This window comes from Lepidochelys kempii, chromosome 9, assembly GCF_965140265.1.
Source record: "Lepidochelys kempii isolate rLepKem1 chromosome 9, rLepKem1.hap2, whole genome shotgun sequence".
Lineage (NCBI taxonomy): Eukaryota > Metazoa > Chordata > Testudines > Cheloniidae > Lepidochelys > Lepidochelys kempii.
Window position 1 is genome coordinate 26,371,687 of NC_133264.1, and position 19,745 is coordinate 26,391,431.

General features: G+C 40.3%; 1 protein-coding gene across 3 annotated transcripts; it reads right to left on the minus strand.

Moving 5' to 3' along the window:
• Positions 1–502: 502 nt before the first annotated feature.
• Positions 503–10,413, minus strand: P2RY1 (purinergic receptor P2Y1). 3 transcript variants are annotated; one of them, XR_012160763.1, is made up of 2 exons: positions 10,000–10,413; positions 503–3,767 (listed from the first exon to the last, which is right to left on the minus strand). XR_012160763.1 is itself a non-coding variant. In XM_073359643.1 (2 exons), the coding sequence occupies exon 2, from the start codon at positions 8,603–8,605 to the stop codon at positions 7,514–7,516; it is 1,092 nt and encodes a 363-aa protein (XP_073215744.1). In that variant the 5' UTR covers positions 8,606–8,655; positions 10,000–10,394; the 3' UTR covers positions 4,813–7,513. The 3 variants fall into 3 exon arrangements, 2 of the variants coding, with proteins under 2 accessions (XP_073215744.1, XP_073215743.1); XM_073359643.1 differs by lacking the exon at positions 503–3,767 and adding an exon at positions 4,813–8,655 and having other exon boundaries at positions 10,000–10,394; XM_073359642.1 differs by lacking the exon at positions 503–3,767 and adding an exon at positions 4,813–8,675 and having other exon boundaries at positions 10,000–10,394.
• Positions 10,414–19,745: the final 9,332 nt, after the last annotated feature.

A 19,745-nucleotide genomic window follows, 5' to 3' on the forward strand; every position in this document is an offset into this window, starting at 1 on the left:
TAAAGGTTTTGCGTGTTTTATAATACTGGGAGGAATGCATACCTGAGGCTGAAATGGAAAAGGTTAGCAAAATGGAAAGAGAGAGAGAGTTATGAAAACAGTTATTGTGGTAAGTGAAAATAGAAGGTTATGAAGAGGTTTTGTATTGCGTATACAGTGTGTAAGACTGGTAGATATTCAAGGTATATTGGGCCAGATTCTGAGCTCAATTACACTGATGTATGCTCAGCAGAATCTCACCCACTGAAGTATTTTCTTTATTAGAAAGTAGGTTAGACCATTAAATGCTCTATTGAATAAAATATTTTAACTGACAATCATGCATAATAATTTATTCACTTGTCTTAAACCTCAGTGGACCAGACAGCACCCTTTCAAGAACGTTCTGAATTTATATACTTTTGCAAACGATAATGATCCCTCCCTTCCTCCAAGTGTGTATCTCTGTTTTAGGAATATCCTGTGAATTTTTAACTTATTGTAATAATATAGAAGGCAGCAAAACAGTGTTTCATAATTTTATTGGGTTTTATTCACTCTGACATTGATAGGTACAATGCCAGTAACTCTGGTGGTTGCATTGCAGTTCTGTTGTCACTAAAAATAGTTACAGTTTCTATCACCATGCCTTACACAAAAACTGCATGCAAATGACACAGTGCTTTATAGAAAATAGACAATCATTTTATTCATGAGTTATGCATAACTAGTTTTTTTTTTTAGTTACTTTTGATTTAAATCAACTACAGAACCTGAGAAGCTTAAATATTGAGTAACACTGTCTCCATAGGCAAGTCAAATTAATGGCACTACTAATCACAAGTTTTGGATACACTAAACAATATTAATCTCACAGAATTATAGAAAAATAAACATTTTCACATATATACTTGAAACACACTGTAGTCCAAATTCACAAAACATTAAGCATGTAAATCACATTTTATTCCTTCATATTAGTTTGAAATGATGATGCAATACAATTTACACCCCAGACATAACATTTTGTAACAGATACAGATTAAGTGGTCAAATTCTCAATGATGACAAAAATCTCTGGAGTTAAAAATAATACAGCAAATGTAAGAGTGATAAAACTGCAGGTCAAGCTACTATACTGTAGTTAAGGATTTTTTAGTGGTTCTCAGACAACTTCCATGTGAGGGTCAAATTCTGCCCTCGAATATGCATGCAAGATTCCCATTAGTTACACATACAAGAAACAGCATGATCAGCTGAATGAACACTGGGTTGGGAGTCAGAATCGTCCAAATTCTAATCCTCGCTCTGTTGCTGATTAACTGTACAGGCAATTTGCTTCACCTCTCTGTGTCAGTTTGCCTGTGTATAAAATAGGAATAATGATACTTACCTACATTAGAGGGGACTTAATGTTTGTATAACGCCACACTGAACATGTAAGCTATTATATGAATGCTAGGTATTATGAGTGCTAGAACTTCCAGATACATTTCTGGGAATTGTGCCCACATAGGTACTCAGAAGCCATGCTCATGAGCGTGAAATAAATGTCTAGAGAGAACTGCAGGCAGAATTTACCCCAGAGGGAAGCATATATACTATCCAGCAAAACTTTACTTGAGGCAGAAAGTGGACACTATAATGCTTGGACTAGGAATAATGTGTATTAATTTACATTTCTGGAAAATGGGCAAGATGTTAGGACTGCTTCCTGTGGCTGTGAGGAACACAGGAGACCAAATAAAAGACTAAAGCAATATGGGGCAAAAAAGCCCCAGAAACAGTGGGAGTAAGCCAAGCCAGGATAGCACATTTTCCCCCTTCTTCTGTGCCTGGGACCCAGAGGAACTCTACTCACTTTTAGGGGTAGGCAGTGGGTGAATAAAAGGAACAGCCATTTTCAATAGCATGCGCCTCTCAGAATCCAGTGGAGATGCAGTGGGCAAAAGGAGCAGGAGTTAATTCTCTACCCTGTGGTCTGCACTGTATCTTCTCCAAAGAGGGGGAAATAGCACAAGCTCAGCTGGAATGACCAGTAGCAACACCACATCTCCTTAAGAAGCCATGCTGCCAGAAGGGAGAAGTCCTGGCCCTTGGCAGAGCTGTGGTATACAGGTTCTGGGTCCCCTGCCTCCACTGTTCCCCCATTTTTCCTCATGAGGGAAGGATTCAGTGGCATCTTGGCTGTAGGAAGATCCCGACTGTGGGTTTTAATGTTGTGATGGTATAATGCGACCCTTAATGCTTATTATATAGTTCTATAAAATAATAGCTCGATCCCAAATTCTGTCCTCAAATGCACAAGGGAAGCTGTCCCTAAATTCAACGGTAGTTACTCATGTGCATCCAGTGGCAGAATTTGGCACTTAGTGTCTTTAAAATTAAATTTTCATTAGGCTGCTAATGCATAAACTGGACTCAAAACTGCTAGTTTAAAAACAACAAATTTAAACAGCCATGATATCAAGCTACTGAAGTTTCGAAAGTACCCTCAGCCCACATACAGTAACTAGATTACAGTTGCTTCATTTTGTATTAGACATTATCCCTCCTGGGAGCGCATGGGCATGAATGAGGCAAATTTGACCCTATGGAGCTATAAAATGCAAATATACCATGAACAAAAAGAAAAGGAGTACTTGTGGCACCTTAGAGACTAACCAATTTATTTGAGCATAAGCTTTCGTGAGCTACAGCTCACTTCTCAAATAAATTGGTTAGTCTCTAAGGTGCCACAAGTACTCCTTTTCTTTTTGCGAATACAGACTAACACGGCTGTTACTCTGAAACATATCATGAACAGTCATTTATTTCTGTATAGATCATTGTAGCTCTGTTTAGGTCAAATATTCATTTCTTTAAAGGTTTTTTTTTTAAATAAAAGTGTTTATCAAGAGCTTTTATGGATCTCTAAATAAATAATGTACATTTAGAAGACTACCAGCAAAGATGCCAAGAGAAAATAGCTGGCTCAAGGTTCAAGTCCAGTCCAGCACACTAAAGAGTGAAGTCAGTACTGTTAGGCAGACTTTGTGTAAGGAGGTGATTGCCTGAGTCCAGTTCCTAGTGAACAGGACTACAAAACCCACTATCACCATTGTCACTAAATGGCATTCTCAGCAGTGTCAGCAAAGGTCTGAATGGAAATGAAAACTGTATTCTCCTCACATACCTAGAGGTGGTTCCGCTAGGTCAGCATGAGAGATGTGGTGAGAGGCAGTTTAGGGGATTTTCTCTGCTGATGCCTATGCTGTGAATAGATGGAGGGGGGCCTTTGGTCTAAAGACCTGTCAGGCTGGTTACCTTTCACTAGTATTAAATTCATTTTAATAAGATTAAGTACCAAATGGCAGTAGTATTTACCAATATATCTGGCAAATTACCCCAGGAGCCCATGCCACATTGAGCAAGAAAACAATTTATTTCTGGTCCCACGACATCCAGCCCTGCCACAGTTGGCCAGATCCTCCTCGGATGTGATTGCCCAACACACACCATGCTGTGATGTTGCAGGTACAAAGTAGTCATGCTGGAGCACTGAGAGTCACTCTTGTTATCCTGTGCCATGATTTTGCAGTAGCTCTATCTACTTCAAGGTACAGAACGTGTGCCAAATACAGTAATGTTAAAAAAAAAAGTGGGGACTTAACATGAGATTCTGTGGACCAGCTCCATGTTCCAGCTGCACTCAGTGGTAGTTGTCATCTCAGAATGGTGCATGTCAGGGACTCACATCAGAATAGGATGGTGGTACTGGTTGTTGGTAATTCTGAATGTCACCGGACCTGAAAGAAGGAAAATAGAATAAGTTTTAAGATAAAAATGTACTTAATGCCCCTCCTACCTGCACCATGGAAACTTCCAGGACATAACTGAGGTAAAGTTACTGGAATGAGGCGCCTTGCCTCTGCAAGTCACCTTTAAAAATTAATCCTGATTACATACAATATTACCACAATGGACCATAGTGAGCTATTGGGCCAGTCTCTTAAGTGAGTATATGCAGGCAAGATGAGTCAAAATTAACTTTCCACTGTTGTGTGGAAGGCACAATAGCAGTCCATGTTTGGGAACCAGTGTGCTGTAGGGAGAATCATGTACCCCACAAAGGAGCAGAGCAGCACGCATTCTGCCACTTTAAGAAGGGTGAATATTGCCTTCTTGAGTTTCCGATGGAGATGTGCAGATCCTCCCTGCCCCTCATTGTGAGCTGTACCTATGTGTTACAATTGTATCCTGAAAATTTTGTTGCTGCTCTTGATTTTTAAGGTCTAATATACATTAATGAATAGTCAATATGGTTTAGCATAGCCTTGATACACATTTTAAAAAATAAAACAAAGTGGGTTGATTATATGATTTTTTTTTAAAAAAGTATCTAAATACAGACTTATCTGAATCTGAGGATTGACTATTGAGTATGTGTGTTTCATGCTTCAGTGCAACATTTTATTCCCTAATTGAAGGTAAAAACAAAAAAAGACCACAAAAAACTGTGAAAGTAACATGATTTTAAACCCATAAAAACCCATTCAGTGCACAGTCTGCAAATCCATTCTGACACTATCCTTAATTCATCTGCCAAGCCCACCAGTGCATGTCTCAGTTAAGTGCGGCCTCATAAGTGCATAGTTACACACCATGTACTGTGAAAAGAAAAGGAGTACTTGTGGCACCTTAGAGACTAACCAATTTATTTGAGCATAAACTTTCGTGAGCTACAGCTCACTGCATCCGATGAAGTGAGCTGTAGCTCACAAAAGCTTATGCTCAAATAAATTGGTTAGTCTCTAAGGTGCCACAAGTACTCCTTTTCTTTTTGCAAATACAGACTAACGGCTGTTACTCTGAAACCATGTACTGTGGGGCTGATACTCATTCTCTGGCAGCATAAAGGAGCCTTAGACTTTGTCTCCACTAGCACTTTTCTCAGCACAATTTTTGTTGGTCAGGGGTGTAAAAATGGCATAAGTTTCACAGAGAAAAGTGTCTGTGTAGACAGAGCTATGTCGGCAGGAGAGCTCTGTCCCACCAGCATAGAATAGCTATACAGGAGAACTTACAGCAGCTCAGCTACGCTTTGCCACCATAATGTCTCTAGGGTATAGCCTTAGTATAAATGAGAACCAAAGTCTGTACATTCAACAATGATAGAATCATAGAATATCAGGTTTGGAAGGGACCTCAGGAGGTCATCTAGTCCAACCCCCTGCTCAAAGCAGGGCCAATCCCCAACTAAATCATCCCAATGTTTTGTCACAAAGAGTTAGGAGCATTAGCTTTGACTTATCGCATTAGCTCTACATTTTCTTGGATTTATAGGATTCAATGAGATTTTTAGCATTACTGTAAAATGTTATGCTTGCTAAACAGTAGCTTAATTTATGTGTAGACTGCACATCAACAGCAAATGGTAGTCCAAAATGTCTTGCAGGGCTGGATCTGAGAGTTTATTATAAAAGATGTTCAATTAGAGTACAATTACAACAGTTCAAACATGCCATTCTATTTTTTCTGTTAATGCTCAATTCTGAAAATATGAAAAACAGAATCATTTAAAATGTTATTAGATAACACTTCACATGTGTACTTAGTCTTCCAATAAATAAGTTAAATAAATAGTTTTTGCAGGTTAAGTAGTTTTATGTTTCTGAACGTAAGCTGCTTAACAATGTTGTCAAGAGATATCTAGAGCTATTCATTTTCTGCATGTAGTCAGTCCTTGGAAATTAATATGCAAGATAGAAATAGTTTATTTTTATTTCTAGCATAAAGTTTGTGGGGGCTGAGGATTTGTTAAAACCATTTACTCATTACATATCATGCCATTTTGTGCGCGAGATTCAATAATACTTTCAGACACATTTCAAACAATATCTATGTGAAATAAATAAGGTTTTGTTCCCCATAGATTCTGCTCAAATCCTCGCTGACTGCTGCATTACACAATATATTATTCTGCGCAATTTTAGGTGACCCTTTTACACATTTGGGTGAGACAAATTATGAAGGTACCCACTCCCCAGCATGACATTATTGGCAGTGTATTGAAACATTTTGTTGATACAGTAATTCTTTATTCACAGTAAAAAAAAAGTTGAAGTTTATCTTTTTTTTTTCTTCTGATTCCAACAAATATTGTTCTTTAACCCATTTTGATAAGAATTTGCCTGGGAAACAGCTTGTGTTATCACACAAGATAAGCAAGTGAAAAATGCTTGTCCCAAATGAAGGTTAAGATCATTCAAATATCTCCGGCTTTTATGTGGATAAAATTAAAGTGTTTTCAATAATAGAATTTGTTACCCGTAAGAGAAGTCACACAAACTTCCAGCATCAGATGCTGAGTGTCAGAACTGCAGTGAAGTGTTGGTCAAAATTTGTAACTCTAGAGAGCAAGTCTCTTCCAAATCTGTAATTTTGGTCCTGCTATTTGCCCAAGCAGAGCCCCCATTCCTGCAGTCCTTATTCAGGTCCTTTATTTGGTTCTTTCCACTGAAGACAATGAGGATTTTACTTCAACAAGGACTGAAATATTGGATATTTAGATATGCAGTGCCAATTTTTTTAAACTCAGAAATGTAAGTGATATCTACACTCAAAATGTACTGCAATTGTGCATGCATAGGTAGCTGCCTGCACAAAAAGCAAAATAGACATCAGTCTGTGTGCAAACACCAGGGTGAAATTCTGGCCCTGCTAAAATCAATAGCACTGACTTCAACATGCCCAAGATTTCACCTTTAGTTTTCATGTACAATCACAATAATTTGTGAGAGTCATGACACACATGGGCCTGGAACCCATCCTTATAGGAATCAAGCCTTCTGCAAAGATAGAACCAGAAAGGGCACCACCACCTAGCTACCAAAATTTTATCATTTTCTCCAAAAGTAGAAGATGCAAAATCACAAGACACAAGACAACGTTCAAGATTGCTGCATCATGATCTGAATGTAAATAATTTTTTTACAGTGTGAGTGTAAAAGAAGAGGCTATGGATGGAAGTATGGACAGAGGCCCAAAAGAAAAGTTTTTCTTGGATATTTTTTTTAAAAAAACCTGTTATTATTAATGGAGACAAAAGAATCAATAACAGCATCCGATGAAGTGAGCTGTAGCTCATGAAAGCTTATGCTCAAACAAATTTGTTAGTCTCTAAGTTGCCACAAGCAGCACATTTGAAGCTATTTTTTCCTCTGTGGGATTTGCTTTGTCTTATTTTATCTGACACCAGTCAGAAAGATATACTATTGTGAGCATTTTTTTTAAAAAAAAGGTAAAAACAGAAATCTGATGTGTTCCCCCCCCCCCATTAAGATTAAATTTATTTATTTATTTATTTTTTACACTTACTTTGCTTAAGTTCTCCTTAGACTCACAAAATGAGACACCCCTGCTCCAAAAAGAACAACCCTGCCGGCCGGTTCAGTAGATTTTCCCCAAACAGTCATGGCACTAAAGCATCCTACTGTCTTAAAAACGGACAGTTTTGTTTTGTTTTTTGCTACTGCTTGCAAATCTTTTGCATTCACATACTTGTGTCTCCATTCACTTTATATTCTGCTAAAATATTGAGAGTCACTTCCTCGCTTTTTGATTGCACATTGAGCTCACTTCTTCTAGACATTTTTCTGGTTGCCCTTGAAAGTCTACTTCTAAAGGTATCACCTGCCAAAAAATACAGAATAGGATCTACACAGCTGTTGAGACTAGCTAACCCCCTTGTCACTTGGTAAGTGGCATATACTTTGTCATTGAAGGCACACATTTGTGGAGTCTGAAAATCTAGCCTGGCTCTGAGATTCAATGTCTTCATCACATGAAAGGGAAGATAAGACACGGCAAAGACCATCAACACAATAATAACCAGGTAAATTGATTTTCTCCTAAGAGGAGAATTGTCCAAATCCTTGTAAATCAAAGCTTTCACTATTAGTCCGTAACAACCAAGAATCAATATGAATGGGATGCAGAATATAAACACAGTGGTGCATATGCTGTAAATGAAGTAACTTCTCAGATAATCATCAGTTGTAGTATCATAACATGTAATGGTTTTATTTTTCCTTAGCCCAGTTCCAGAGTAGAACAATATAGGAGAAATCCCAACTACAACAATGACCCAAACAAGGGTACTGATGTAAACAGCATTCTTTTTCTTCAGTCTCCCAAGTGATTTCAAAGGATACACTACCCCTGTGTATCTGTGCACACTGATGCAAGTCAGAAACAAAATGCTGCCATACAGGTTCACATGGAAGATGAACCTTTGCAGTTTGCACATGATATCCCCGAAGATCCAATCAGTTTTATTGAAGTAATAAAAGATGAGGGCAGGGAGCGTCAAGACATACAAGAAATCAGCTAATGCCAGATTGAACATGTAAACTGAGATGCCACTCCAAGGCCTCATGTGGAAGACAAACATCCAGATCGCCACACTATTGCCCAGAAATCCAGAGATAAAGACTAGAATGTAGACAGTGGGCAGATAATAAAACTGGAAGCCGGTTTTGGTTAGGGAACATTTGGTAGTGGCATTTCCCAGAGTCCAGCCAGTGTTTGACAGAATGTTGGTTTCAGTCCCATTCAAAACAGCTGAAAAGAGGATTTCAGTCATGATCTCTCCACTAAAGTCAGACAGGTCTGGGGGTAAAGCAGCAACTGTCTCTGGGGGGACAAGAAAGCATCTAAAACGAAAAGGCAAAGAAAGACCCAGTTGGAACCTAGCATTTTATTTATTTATTGCTTTATTCAAACATTGTCAGATGAAGAATCCATGTATACCTGTTCAATTTTATTCACCAATCATTCAATTATTTTTCTCTCTGCAGTTTAGTTGAGCACAGGGCATGAACTTTTCTTATGAAATATTTAAACGAGCCAAGTGTCACACTTAGACATGACACAGGCACTCTTCCTCACCCCCACTGAAGACTGCCAGCATCCCTGCTGGAATTTAACACATCCAGGTGGGCTGCTGGGAGTCAATAGGGTCCCGCTACAGATCCTTCTCCTCCTCCCTGTCACAGTTGAATAGGGGGTCACCAGGGAGCCAGAGCAACTCTCTACTCCCTCCCTCCTTACTCCCCTTGCTAGACCCCAGCGGACATGAATCTGGCATAAGCAAAGAGGAAACAATGAGGGTAAGGAGGAAGTGGCAGCTGCACCAGTGCCCCAGGGATAGGCATCAGGGGCTGCCAGTGGTTGATGAAATGGGGGTACAGACTGCACTGGGAGTAGAAAGGGGCAGGAAATGAAAGAGGGAAATGAAGCAGGCAGGAGCCAAAGTAGGGAAAAGGGGCTGGAAAAAAGAAAGAAAGAAAGAAAGAAAGAAAGAAAGAAAGAAAGAAAGAAAGAAAGAAAGAAAGAAAGAAAGAAAGAAAGAAAGAAGGGAGGGAGGGATTAGGAACTAGCAGAAGAGGGGCTGACTTGGCAAGGGCTGTAAGGGTGTCTCAGAAGGCAGCAGGGGCTCAATGGAAGAGGGAGAGAATGGGTCAAAAGGGGACAAGCTGAAGGAGGCTCATGAGGATAAGAGAAGAAGGGCAGACTAGGGGAGGCTGAAAAGGGAGGGTGCTCTAGGTTCCCTGACACCCGCTTCCTGCCCAAAGCAGTGATTTATATTGCCGCCTTGGAGGTGAGCCAAGAGCCCCTCCAGAGGGACTCCCCTCCCCCGGGCAACCTCGCAGAGCTTCAGCTCTTCCGCCTTCCAAACACCTCAGGCTTCGGGCTACCCTCCAGCCCCCCGCCCGCCCCCTCGGGGCAGCTGTAAGCGATCCCCTGCCCCGCAGCTCCCTCCACCCGCACTGGCCGCCCGGCTCCCCTCGGCTCCTTCTCCCTCGGCGGGGAGGACGAAGAGTCCCGGCCCCCGCTGCGGGGCGCTCGGGGCAGGCTCCCGTCTCCGCGCACCGGGCAAGCCGTGGCGGGCTGGGGGCAACCGCGCCAAACTTGTGGGCGCGGCGGGGCCAACTTGCCCCGAGCGCTCGGGTCGCTCCCCGCCCCGGGCGATCCTACCTTCCCGGCCGCTCAGCGGGTCCGCTCCTCGGAGATCCGGCCCCCGCCCCCCCGCCGCCTGCTCGGCCCCTCCGGAAGGCAGGAGAAGGGGCGCCCGGAGGGCGGCATGTGCCTCTCACTCCCCGCGCCGGCTAGGAGCCCAGGTCCCCGCCGCGCCACCTTGAAGGCTCGCCGCAGCCCCGCGCGGCACTAGGCGAGGGCGGCGGGAGCGGGCTGAGGAGCAGAGTTCAGCTTCCTGAGGCGGCGGCAGAGCCGGGAGTGGCCGCCACCCACTCAGCAGCCCCAGCCCAATCGCCGGCTCCGCGCCTGCCCCCCTGCGCTCCAGGCCCGGGAACAGGAGCGCGGCACGCAGCAGCGGCTCCGGGAGAAGCGGCTTTCTCACGGGCGTGTTAGCTCAGCCCCACGTACCCTCCCTTCTGACACCCGGGTGGGAGAAGGGGGGAGATAGCAGGGAAGGATCCAGGCGGTCTGGTTCGTTTCCTTGAACAGCCGGCTGTAGCTTTTAGCAGTGGGAAGGGAACACACAACACAGCGAAGTTCCTGGCACCCGGAGAGTTGTTCTGCCACAAACACCAGCCATCCCGACAGATAACAGAGCTGCACAGGGACGGAAACCCCGACCAGTCACACCAACACGTAACACAATCACATTTACAGAGAGAGTTACACGCAGAGACACCTCTCTCTCTCACGCACACAGCCCATCTTTCCTAACATCTACGATCATAGTAAACCGCATTTTTGGCATGACCATGTGTCATTTTGTCTATTGAACGCGGTTACACACATGCATAACTTAAACCATAGACAGACTCACACTGATGTGCGATAACACCCTCACGGACGCGGACAGCTAGGTCATTGACACCCATTCACACACACTGACGCTCATTTACATACACCTAGGCACAGAACTACTCAGACAAGTGGGAACAAAACACCCCCTTTCAGGAGGCAGATGTAGAGAGAACATATGCAGACAGCGGCTCCCTGTTAAACAAATGGGTTTTTTCTCTGTCCTTTATATTTTACCTTGCGAGCCACTGCATTAAATTTAAAAATTAATTGGACAGTCGGGGAAAGATTCAGATTCATTCTTACCAGATCTGTGATTCTTCTAAGACCTGGAGACTTCTAAACGTATCTTTTTTATTCATTTTAAAAGATTTGTAATTTTTGCCTTCAAAAGTTTCACTGAAGTATTAGTCTACAATGGAAATGCCTGGAAAAAATAATTGACAGGTACCGACTGTAAGCAAAACACAGTATCAGCAGTCCTAGAAGTAAATGGTACAGTTGCTCTCTAGTTTAGCTTTGTGCACTGAGCACTTAATTTACTTCTCCAAAGTAACCTGCATTACCTTTGCTAGGTCAGAATGTTATTATTTTGTTTCCTTAACAAAACAGAATTCACTGGTTTCAGCCATCTGGTTTCTTGCTCCTGTGTTAGTAAACTGTGTGATATGTGATACATACTACAGTCACATCCCTGCTAACTTGAAATACAGCCATAGTTTAGCACTATTAGTATTTCTTGCATTATTTATGTATAACATTTTCAAACTTGAAAGTCTCTCTAAATTACATAACTAATTTATTGGGAAAGCTGACTAGGGAAACCATCCAAATACTCTATGTCTCCAGGAATACACAAATGAATACAGAGAGGAATTTTAAACTGGTTACTTCTTGGGGTAAATTACACAAAAATATAGTTTTAAGCAATTTTTTGTTTCTCAATGATAGGACCTTATGCTTTCTATACATTTTGGTAGGTTTTTGTTGGTGTTGTTTCTCTTTTGCAACATTGCAGTAGCTACAGATGAAAGCTTTTTTCTTCTTCATTTTATCCCAAATAAGGGAACATCTGAAGAGTATGTATCAATGTACCATAAAAGTCTCATCTTACAAAATTGTTCATTGGTGTCTTTTCATAACCACAGTGTTCCCACAAGAGAACCTATCCACAAAACAGAATATATATACACATTTTAAGACCACCATGCTGGCTTATGAAAGCAGTAATCTCTTTCCTAAGAGGATAAACTACAAGGTTGAAGAGTTTATTTTAATACAAGACTTGGATTATTGCTACAGAAAAAAAATGTAATGCTATTAGCATGCTAAAAGTCTTTTAAAATTGTCTATTTATTGTTTTACTATTAGTAATTTCATTAGTCACATTGATATTTATTATAAAACATTTATCACTAATCTATCTAGCACAGTAAATTTACACAGCATTTTAGTGGTTAGAGTCAGTTATAGTTTGGTTAGGTAAGTGCAGTGCAAGCCTTCCTACACACCTCGACCAAAGCAGACGTCATACCTGACAGCAATTTCCCTGGTATTCCAGTCTTGAGCAAACTGTGAATCATACCAAACAGTTGTAGTTTTGTAATATCAGCAAGTATACTGTGAGAACTAAAACCCATTGTCACGTGTTACCTAAGCAGAAGCAGTGTTTTCAGTTCTGACTTCTAAAGGTGAAAGGCATTAACTGTGCAATAACTCAGTGTCCTGTAACCACCAATTAAAAGAAAATGTTTTCAAAATTCTTACCCATAATTGAAATACTGTAAGTGCTTACAGGGCTTGAGCTATGCTCTGAGCCTGCATCACTGACAAGCTGACAATGTAATGAGTAGTCTTGAATACTGAAATACATCAACATTTTATTTAATGATAAATTTAAAAAAACTAAATATAATGGCATTGAAGTACATATACTGGAAATACAATTACTAACAGTGTATCAATAACAATATAAAGAAATTAATCATCCTTTCTGCTCATAGTTAGAGGTGATCAAAGGGATATGAGGCTCAAATCATGACCCCACTGAAGCCAGTCACAAAACTCCATTGACTTCAATAGAGCCATGATTTCATCTGAAGTATACAAGAGGAAGAAAGAAGTGTATGTAGTAATATTCCTCAAGAATGCATGGAAGCTACTATTTATAAACCATGAGTGTTTGAGATTCTATGCATCAAATTAATGAAGTCATAATAAAGATTAGAGATGATTAAGGTGTTGTGTTTTAGGGGAAGCAGAGCCTAAGTGACTTCTTTTCACAGCATCATCCCACTTGCTAAACAAGACAGGGTGAAAATGATTATTAATAATAAAAATATTATTTGTAAACCATGCACTCCTCTTCCCTGCAAAAAAGTGCTTGGGGTACAGAACAGCAATCATAAAACAACTTCATTAAATAAACGGAACACTCCAAACTTGACAAAACTACAGACAAAGCCACATCAGAGGCAGTAATTTAAAAATGCCTCTGAAAACAATACGTTTTTAGGGATGGATGAAATGAGCTGGATTTCAGAAGGCAGCCTGAGGGAGCGAGGAAACAAAAGCTCGATTGCTTACCAACTTTAGGAGTGATGGCAGAACTCCCTAAGCACCAAGTGAGTACAAAACCTGTAGGTGAAGGCTCCAATAGGAGGTCCTTGAATAGGAACAACCCCAGATTTATAAACCATTAAAGCGAATTTAAACTAAATCCTCAACTTAATGGGCACCCAAACAAAGAGCACAGAGTGGGCTCAATATGATTCTAATAGCTCTAACCCATGAGCAATCGATGCATTTGGCTTAGCCTCATGGTAACCCAGCAAAGAGGAAATTACAATAATCAAAGACTGGAGATCACGAGGGCACGTGTTGCCATCACCAGTATGTCTGGATGAATAAGATAAATAAAGGGCACAACCTATGCAAATTGCATTGCTGAAAACCACATTTCTAAAACTAGCCAATGCATTGCTTTCCATGGAAAGGGCATGCTCAACAATGCCACAATTTTTAGCTTGACTCAGTGACTGCCATATCAGTTACCTCAAACAGAGGAGCTATAAAAGAGGAGCTAGTTATCTGATAAAAATGATCCCTCTCCAATAACACCACTTCTATCTTACCAGGGGTCAGGACAAGAAGCTCTGACAGGATAAACATGTGTATTGTATTATGAATTAAGTATATCATCAGGTTTGTTATTCATTTATAATGAGTTTCATAGATTCATAGATATTAAGGTCAGAAGGGACCATTACGGTCATCTAGTGTGACCTTCTGCACAACGCAGGCCACAGAATCTCACCCACCCACTCCTGTGAAAAACCTCTCACCTATGTCTGAGTTATTGAAGTCCTCAAGTTGTGGTTTAAAGACTTCAAGGAGCAGAGAATCCTCCAGCAAGTGACCCGTGCCCTATGCTACAGAGGAAGGCGAAAAACTTCCAGGGCCTCTTCCAATCTGCCGTGGAGGAAAATTCCTTCCCGACCCCAAATATGGTGATCAGCTAAACCCTGAGCATATGGGCAAGATTCACCAGCCAGATACCCAGGAAAGTTTGTGTCATCTATACGGATAGGAATAGAACCTAGTCAAATAATGGAAAAACAAACTGTGAAAATTATGTCAATTTTTATCTTATTTGTCTAATCAAAATTTCTATGGTTTATGAACAAAAAAAAAATTCAACCTGTTGTAGTTAAGAGTTTCTATTGTACTTGCATTTGTATTAGCTATATAAACGTAACAGTGTTCATGGCTGGATTTATTCAGCGGGAATTTTAGCTGAGTAAGGAATGTCGGATCAGATCCCATAAATGCTTATGCAAAGAAGTGAAGACAAAAGATTGTAGGAAAAGAACAGCCTGAATTACTCCAACTCACTCCCCAGAGCCATCATTCTCTACATTTACCATTTTGAATGTGTATCTTGGTTATGTGTCTGCTGTTTGGTAATGTTGTTTCATGTAAATTGAACTATGTCATGCCATTTTGTAATTCATACAGTTCGAAAACTTGCTTTCCATTTTCAAAAGGAAGAGCCATTTCTCACTGTTATTGTGCTTTTGGGGCCTATCTAGCCCCTTGGGACTCAGTCGGATTATTTGCAATCCTCCCAACGCTACCACAGAGTGGCAGTGGCCTCTTGAGCCATGACTGGATTGTTGCCTGATCTTTAGGGGTTAATGTTATTGTATCTGATATGCGTTATAGGTTCGCCAGTTGATCTGATCAGAAGATAATAAGGTTCTGTCCCAGAATCAGGCTACACAGAGTCTTGTAAGAACCATTGGGATGTACAGCAAGCACACTCACACTGAGGAAAAAACACAGCCTTAGAGACTTTTATTAATATAAGCAGAAAAAAAGAACAGGACTAGTTGTGACACCTTAGAGACAAACAAATTTATTAGAACATACGCTTTTGTGGGCTACAGCCCACTTCATTGGATGCATAGAATGGAACATATAGTAAGAAGAGATTGATTATATATATGTGTGTGTGTTGACACACAGAACATGAAAAAGTGGAGTAAGAGGCTAATTAATTAGATGAGCTATTATCAGCAGGAGAAAAAAAACTTTTGTAGTGATAACCAAGATGGCCCATTTAGATAGTTGACAAGAAGGTGTGAGGATACTTAATATGGAGAAAAGATTCAGTATGTGTAATGAATAAAGTGACACCATCATAGGACCTAATCACATTAGCCACTCCATCAAGGGCTCATTCACCTGCACATCTACCAATGTGATATAGGCCATCATGTGCCAGCAATGCCCCTCTGCCATGTACGTTGGCCAAACCGGACAGTCTCTATGCAAAAGAATAAATGGACACAAATCTGACATCAGGAATCATAACATTCAAAAACTGGTAGGAGAACACTTCAACCTCTCTGGCCACTCAGTAAAAGATTTAAGGGTGGCAATTTTGCAACAGAAAAGCTTCAAAAACAGACTCCAATGAGAAACTGCTGAGCTTAAATTAATATGCGAACTAGATACCATTAACTTGGGTTTGAATAGAGACTGGGTGTGGCTGGGTCATTACACATATTGAATCTATTTCCCTAAATTAAGTATCCTCACACCTTCTTGTCAACTGTCTAAATGGGCCATCTTGATTGTCACTACAAAAGTTTTTTTCTCCTGCTGATAATAGCTTATCTTAATTAATTAGCCTCTTACTCCACCTTTTCATGTTCTCTGTATAATATATATTATATTCATATTCATTCTTACTATATGTTCCATTCTATGCATCCAATGAAGTGAGCTGTAGCCCACGAAAGCTTATGCTCAAATACATTTGTTAGTCTCTAAGGTGCCACAAGTATTCCTCTTCTTTTTGCGAATAAAGACTAACACGGCTGCTACTCTGATAAGCAGAAAAGTTATCAAAGTTCCAAACCCCAGAATTAGAAGGAAATAATACTGTTCTAGAGTTACATGTGGTATTTTCTATAAAAACTTCCTAGATTAACATTCACACACCCTTCCTTGGGAACCTGATGGCAAGAGACAAAGGACCAGCCTCGCCTCTGGCATGCCAAAAGAATCCAATGGCCTCAATGCTCGAGTTGAAGATGGACAAAGCTCGGAAAAGCTAAGCTAAACTATACCCTCATGGTGGTTTGCTCCTCTTAGAGGGCCTGAACACTATATGCCCAACCTTCCATGTCCAAATCTAATTTCATCATCTTCATAATATTGGAATGCACTTACTTTATAGGCTGGCATATTAATACATATTGATAATATATTCATACATATTAATGACAATTAATTGATAATATATTCATACATATTAATGACAATTAGCTCATTCTCAAACCTGTTATTTCTGGCCTGAACTGGTTCTGTGGTTGTTACTTGCATGTTCTTTGTGGTATACCTTGTGGTTACCATTAAGGCTTAGGTAAACAAAATCTAAAGGGTAACCAGTAGCCCATGTATCGAAACCAAAGGTCACAAACATACTGGACTATATGTATGCTAACTTGCTTTAGCTCATCATACAGGATATGGGCCTATAGGTTCCTTGTGTTACTGCCAAACATAATAAAATACTCTTATTATATTGGATTTATAGCTTTGTATTAAACAGACAAATCAATAATATTGGGCATGATATAATATAGCAAGCCAGCCAGCAGGCTAGCCCTATGGGCTACAGGATACCCACTCCTGTCCTAATGCACCCACTTCAAAGGGTGATGGTGGTAAGCACACTACTGCATTCAGCAGCCAAGCTCCTCCCTGCTGCACCCACAAACAGCCCGTGCATTGCCTTGCAGAGCTGGGCTTTGCACCACACAGGGAATGCACTTTTCATATATGGATGCTAACCTCTTGCACGTGAATCAAACTGCTTCAGCTGCCAGAGGCCCCTTACATTCAACTAAGCAAGAAATGGATGGGTCACTTCTTGACTAATTATGAAACATCGCTGCACTATTGTGATTTCGTATGCTGATGGCAACTGTATTTTGCTGATTATATCAATAATTTTTTCCTATTTCAGAGCATGATCATAAAATGTGCTAGATTTTGACCCATTTCTCCACACCTCTATCATATTTCTTAATCATTCCATATATACACAGCTGAGTAGGCTTCTCATCCAATGTTTTCTTTGCTATAGTTTGAATTAATTCCAGTTTTGTTTCTTGATGCTTTGTCCGCAAAAATCAAAGGATTTTTTGCCACTCATTTCCATTAGAAAAAACATGCAGTTTTTCTCCCACCTGGCCTTTCACAGCTGAATTGATTCAACTGCATGATAAATCCCTAACAAAGAAAAAAAGCATGTTACACATCAAATGGAAATTCTCAAGCAGTCCAATCACTGAAAAACTATAGTAGAGGGTGCGGGTTGTGTGCAGAAGGAATGATTTAGACATAATCTAAGTAGTTCATATCTTTTGTTTCCAATTATCAAAGAGATTAAAGGTATATTAGGATTTGAAAGTATATTAGTATGAAAGACAGGGCAAAAAAAAAAAAATCAGACTTTTAGTCTCGTCATTATTACAACCCACTTGTTGCAGCAAAGGGAAGGCTGTGCAGGGCTCAGCACACTGCCTCCATGTTGGAGGGAAAGACTTTCCTCTCTCAGAAAGCCCTCTTACTTTGGGTTTGCATGGGGGACCAGGAGTTGGTCCATTGTAAGCATGTACAAAAAGTACTGCATAAGATCAGATCTGTGATCCATCTAGTTCAGTATCCTATCTAATGGAGGCCAGCACTAGATGTTCAGAGGAAAGTGCAAAAAACTCAATGGAAAATTGTGGAATATTTTCTCAGAGGAAATTTTTCAATAACCCTCATCATTTATCATGAGGGTTTGTATCCACTGTACTTATCTTATTTAACTGTAACTATGGATATTCTCATTATCTAGGTAAGATGCCCCCGCCTTCACTAGGCTTTTACTGTGAATTCATTAACTCAAGTTAAGAGACCCCTCCACCAAAGAGCAAAGACAAGGCCTAAGTCAGCTGAGTACAAAGGACTTGATCCTGAACCACAGAATCAATGGGCACATAATCAGATCCTGAATGAAGCAATGTTGCCTTCACTAGTGCTGAAAGGCCATTCATTCTACATGGTGAATGTGCTACTCAGGCAAAATTCTCACTAATGGAGCAACAGAATGTAAAGCACAAGTTTATTTGGTGTTAATCTATTTACCTAATGCTGGAGTCTGACATACTCAACCTGTTTGCTGCCATTCTTGCAGCCCTGAAATACATGTTGTTTGTTCTTGAGTCAAGCCCTCTAAATTCAGTTGCTTTTGAAAAAACATGATGCCAAACTGATTTGACAAAAGAAAGCCAAACAACACCGTGAAGAGGCCAGCCTCCTTTCTTGGCCATTACATCAAATATTTCCTTAGTCTTGAGCACTGACGAAGCAAATCTTAACATCAGGTGACTGACCAAAAGACAACAGAAAGACCCTTTGCATTGGTCTTGAACATTTCAGGATTAATATTAATTCTGCTTATGTTATTGGAACCATCTTTGCTAGCTATATTTCCCATATACTTTCCTTGAACGCTTCAGAAATGTACGTTAAGCAGCAGGGGTAATGGCTTCTACAAATGCTGCCAAATACTCCTTTTTATCTATTTCTTAGAAGCCAGAATGATTGGTTCTCTTTATCCAAAACATTCCCCTTCCCTGTGCCAAATCTCAACAGCCCTTTTGAAAAGAATGCCAGATAAGCCAACTAGTTACAAAGGATCAATAAGTCAGTCCCTTGACTGAGGTGGGGAAAAAAATTTCAATGTCATGTTGTTCCTCTATGAGCACCAGTCTGGGGGGAGGGGTGGGAGCTCCTTCCTGGGGGGGGGAAAAGCAAAAAAATGCTGTAGACCATATTAGAGCCTGGGACAATTTGTCTTCAATCTACAAGACTTAACAAAATTTCCAGAGTTCAGGATTGCTCCTCTACTGCTCTGAGTTGCAGGGAATAATTGATCAGAATAATTTGTTTCACACACTCCATTAGTCACATGTTGAAAGTGAGTCTCAGTTGAGATGCCATCCTGCTCATCTCTAACATCAGCATGTGATTATAAAGTGCTCTTGTCTAGCTATCTTGAAGTTTGGCTGATTTCTATCCTATTTCTCAAGCTCTTGTTTCTCATTGCATTTTTTTCTGACTACTCTGGGGTGCACTCACTGTTCCTGTAGCTTTGAACAGTCATATTTATATTCTTTGTAGTTGATCACTCAATGTACTGTGGATGACAAATTGTTAATTTAAGTTATCAAGGAGAACATGACCTAATATACAAGGTTAAAGTATTGAAAACCCCTTTTCTCATTTAAGAAGAAAAAGACTGCTGGCAACAGAAAAAATGTGTATACAGTATATATATTTTTGAATCCTTGAAACCATATGATATTTTATTGTCTTTAAAACAAATT

Bases quoted from the DNA above. Each gene is read 5' to 3' on its own strand.
- P2RY1 (XM_073359643.1), bottom strand. From the start codon at position 8,605: ATGACTGAAATCCTCTTTTCAGCTGTTTTGAATGGGACTGAAACCAAC.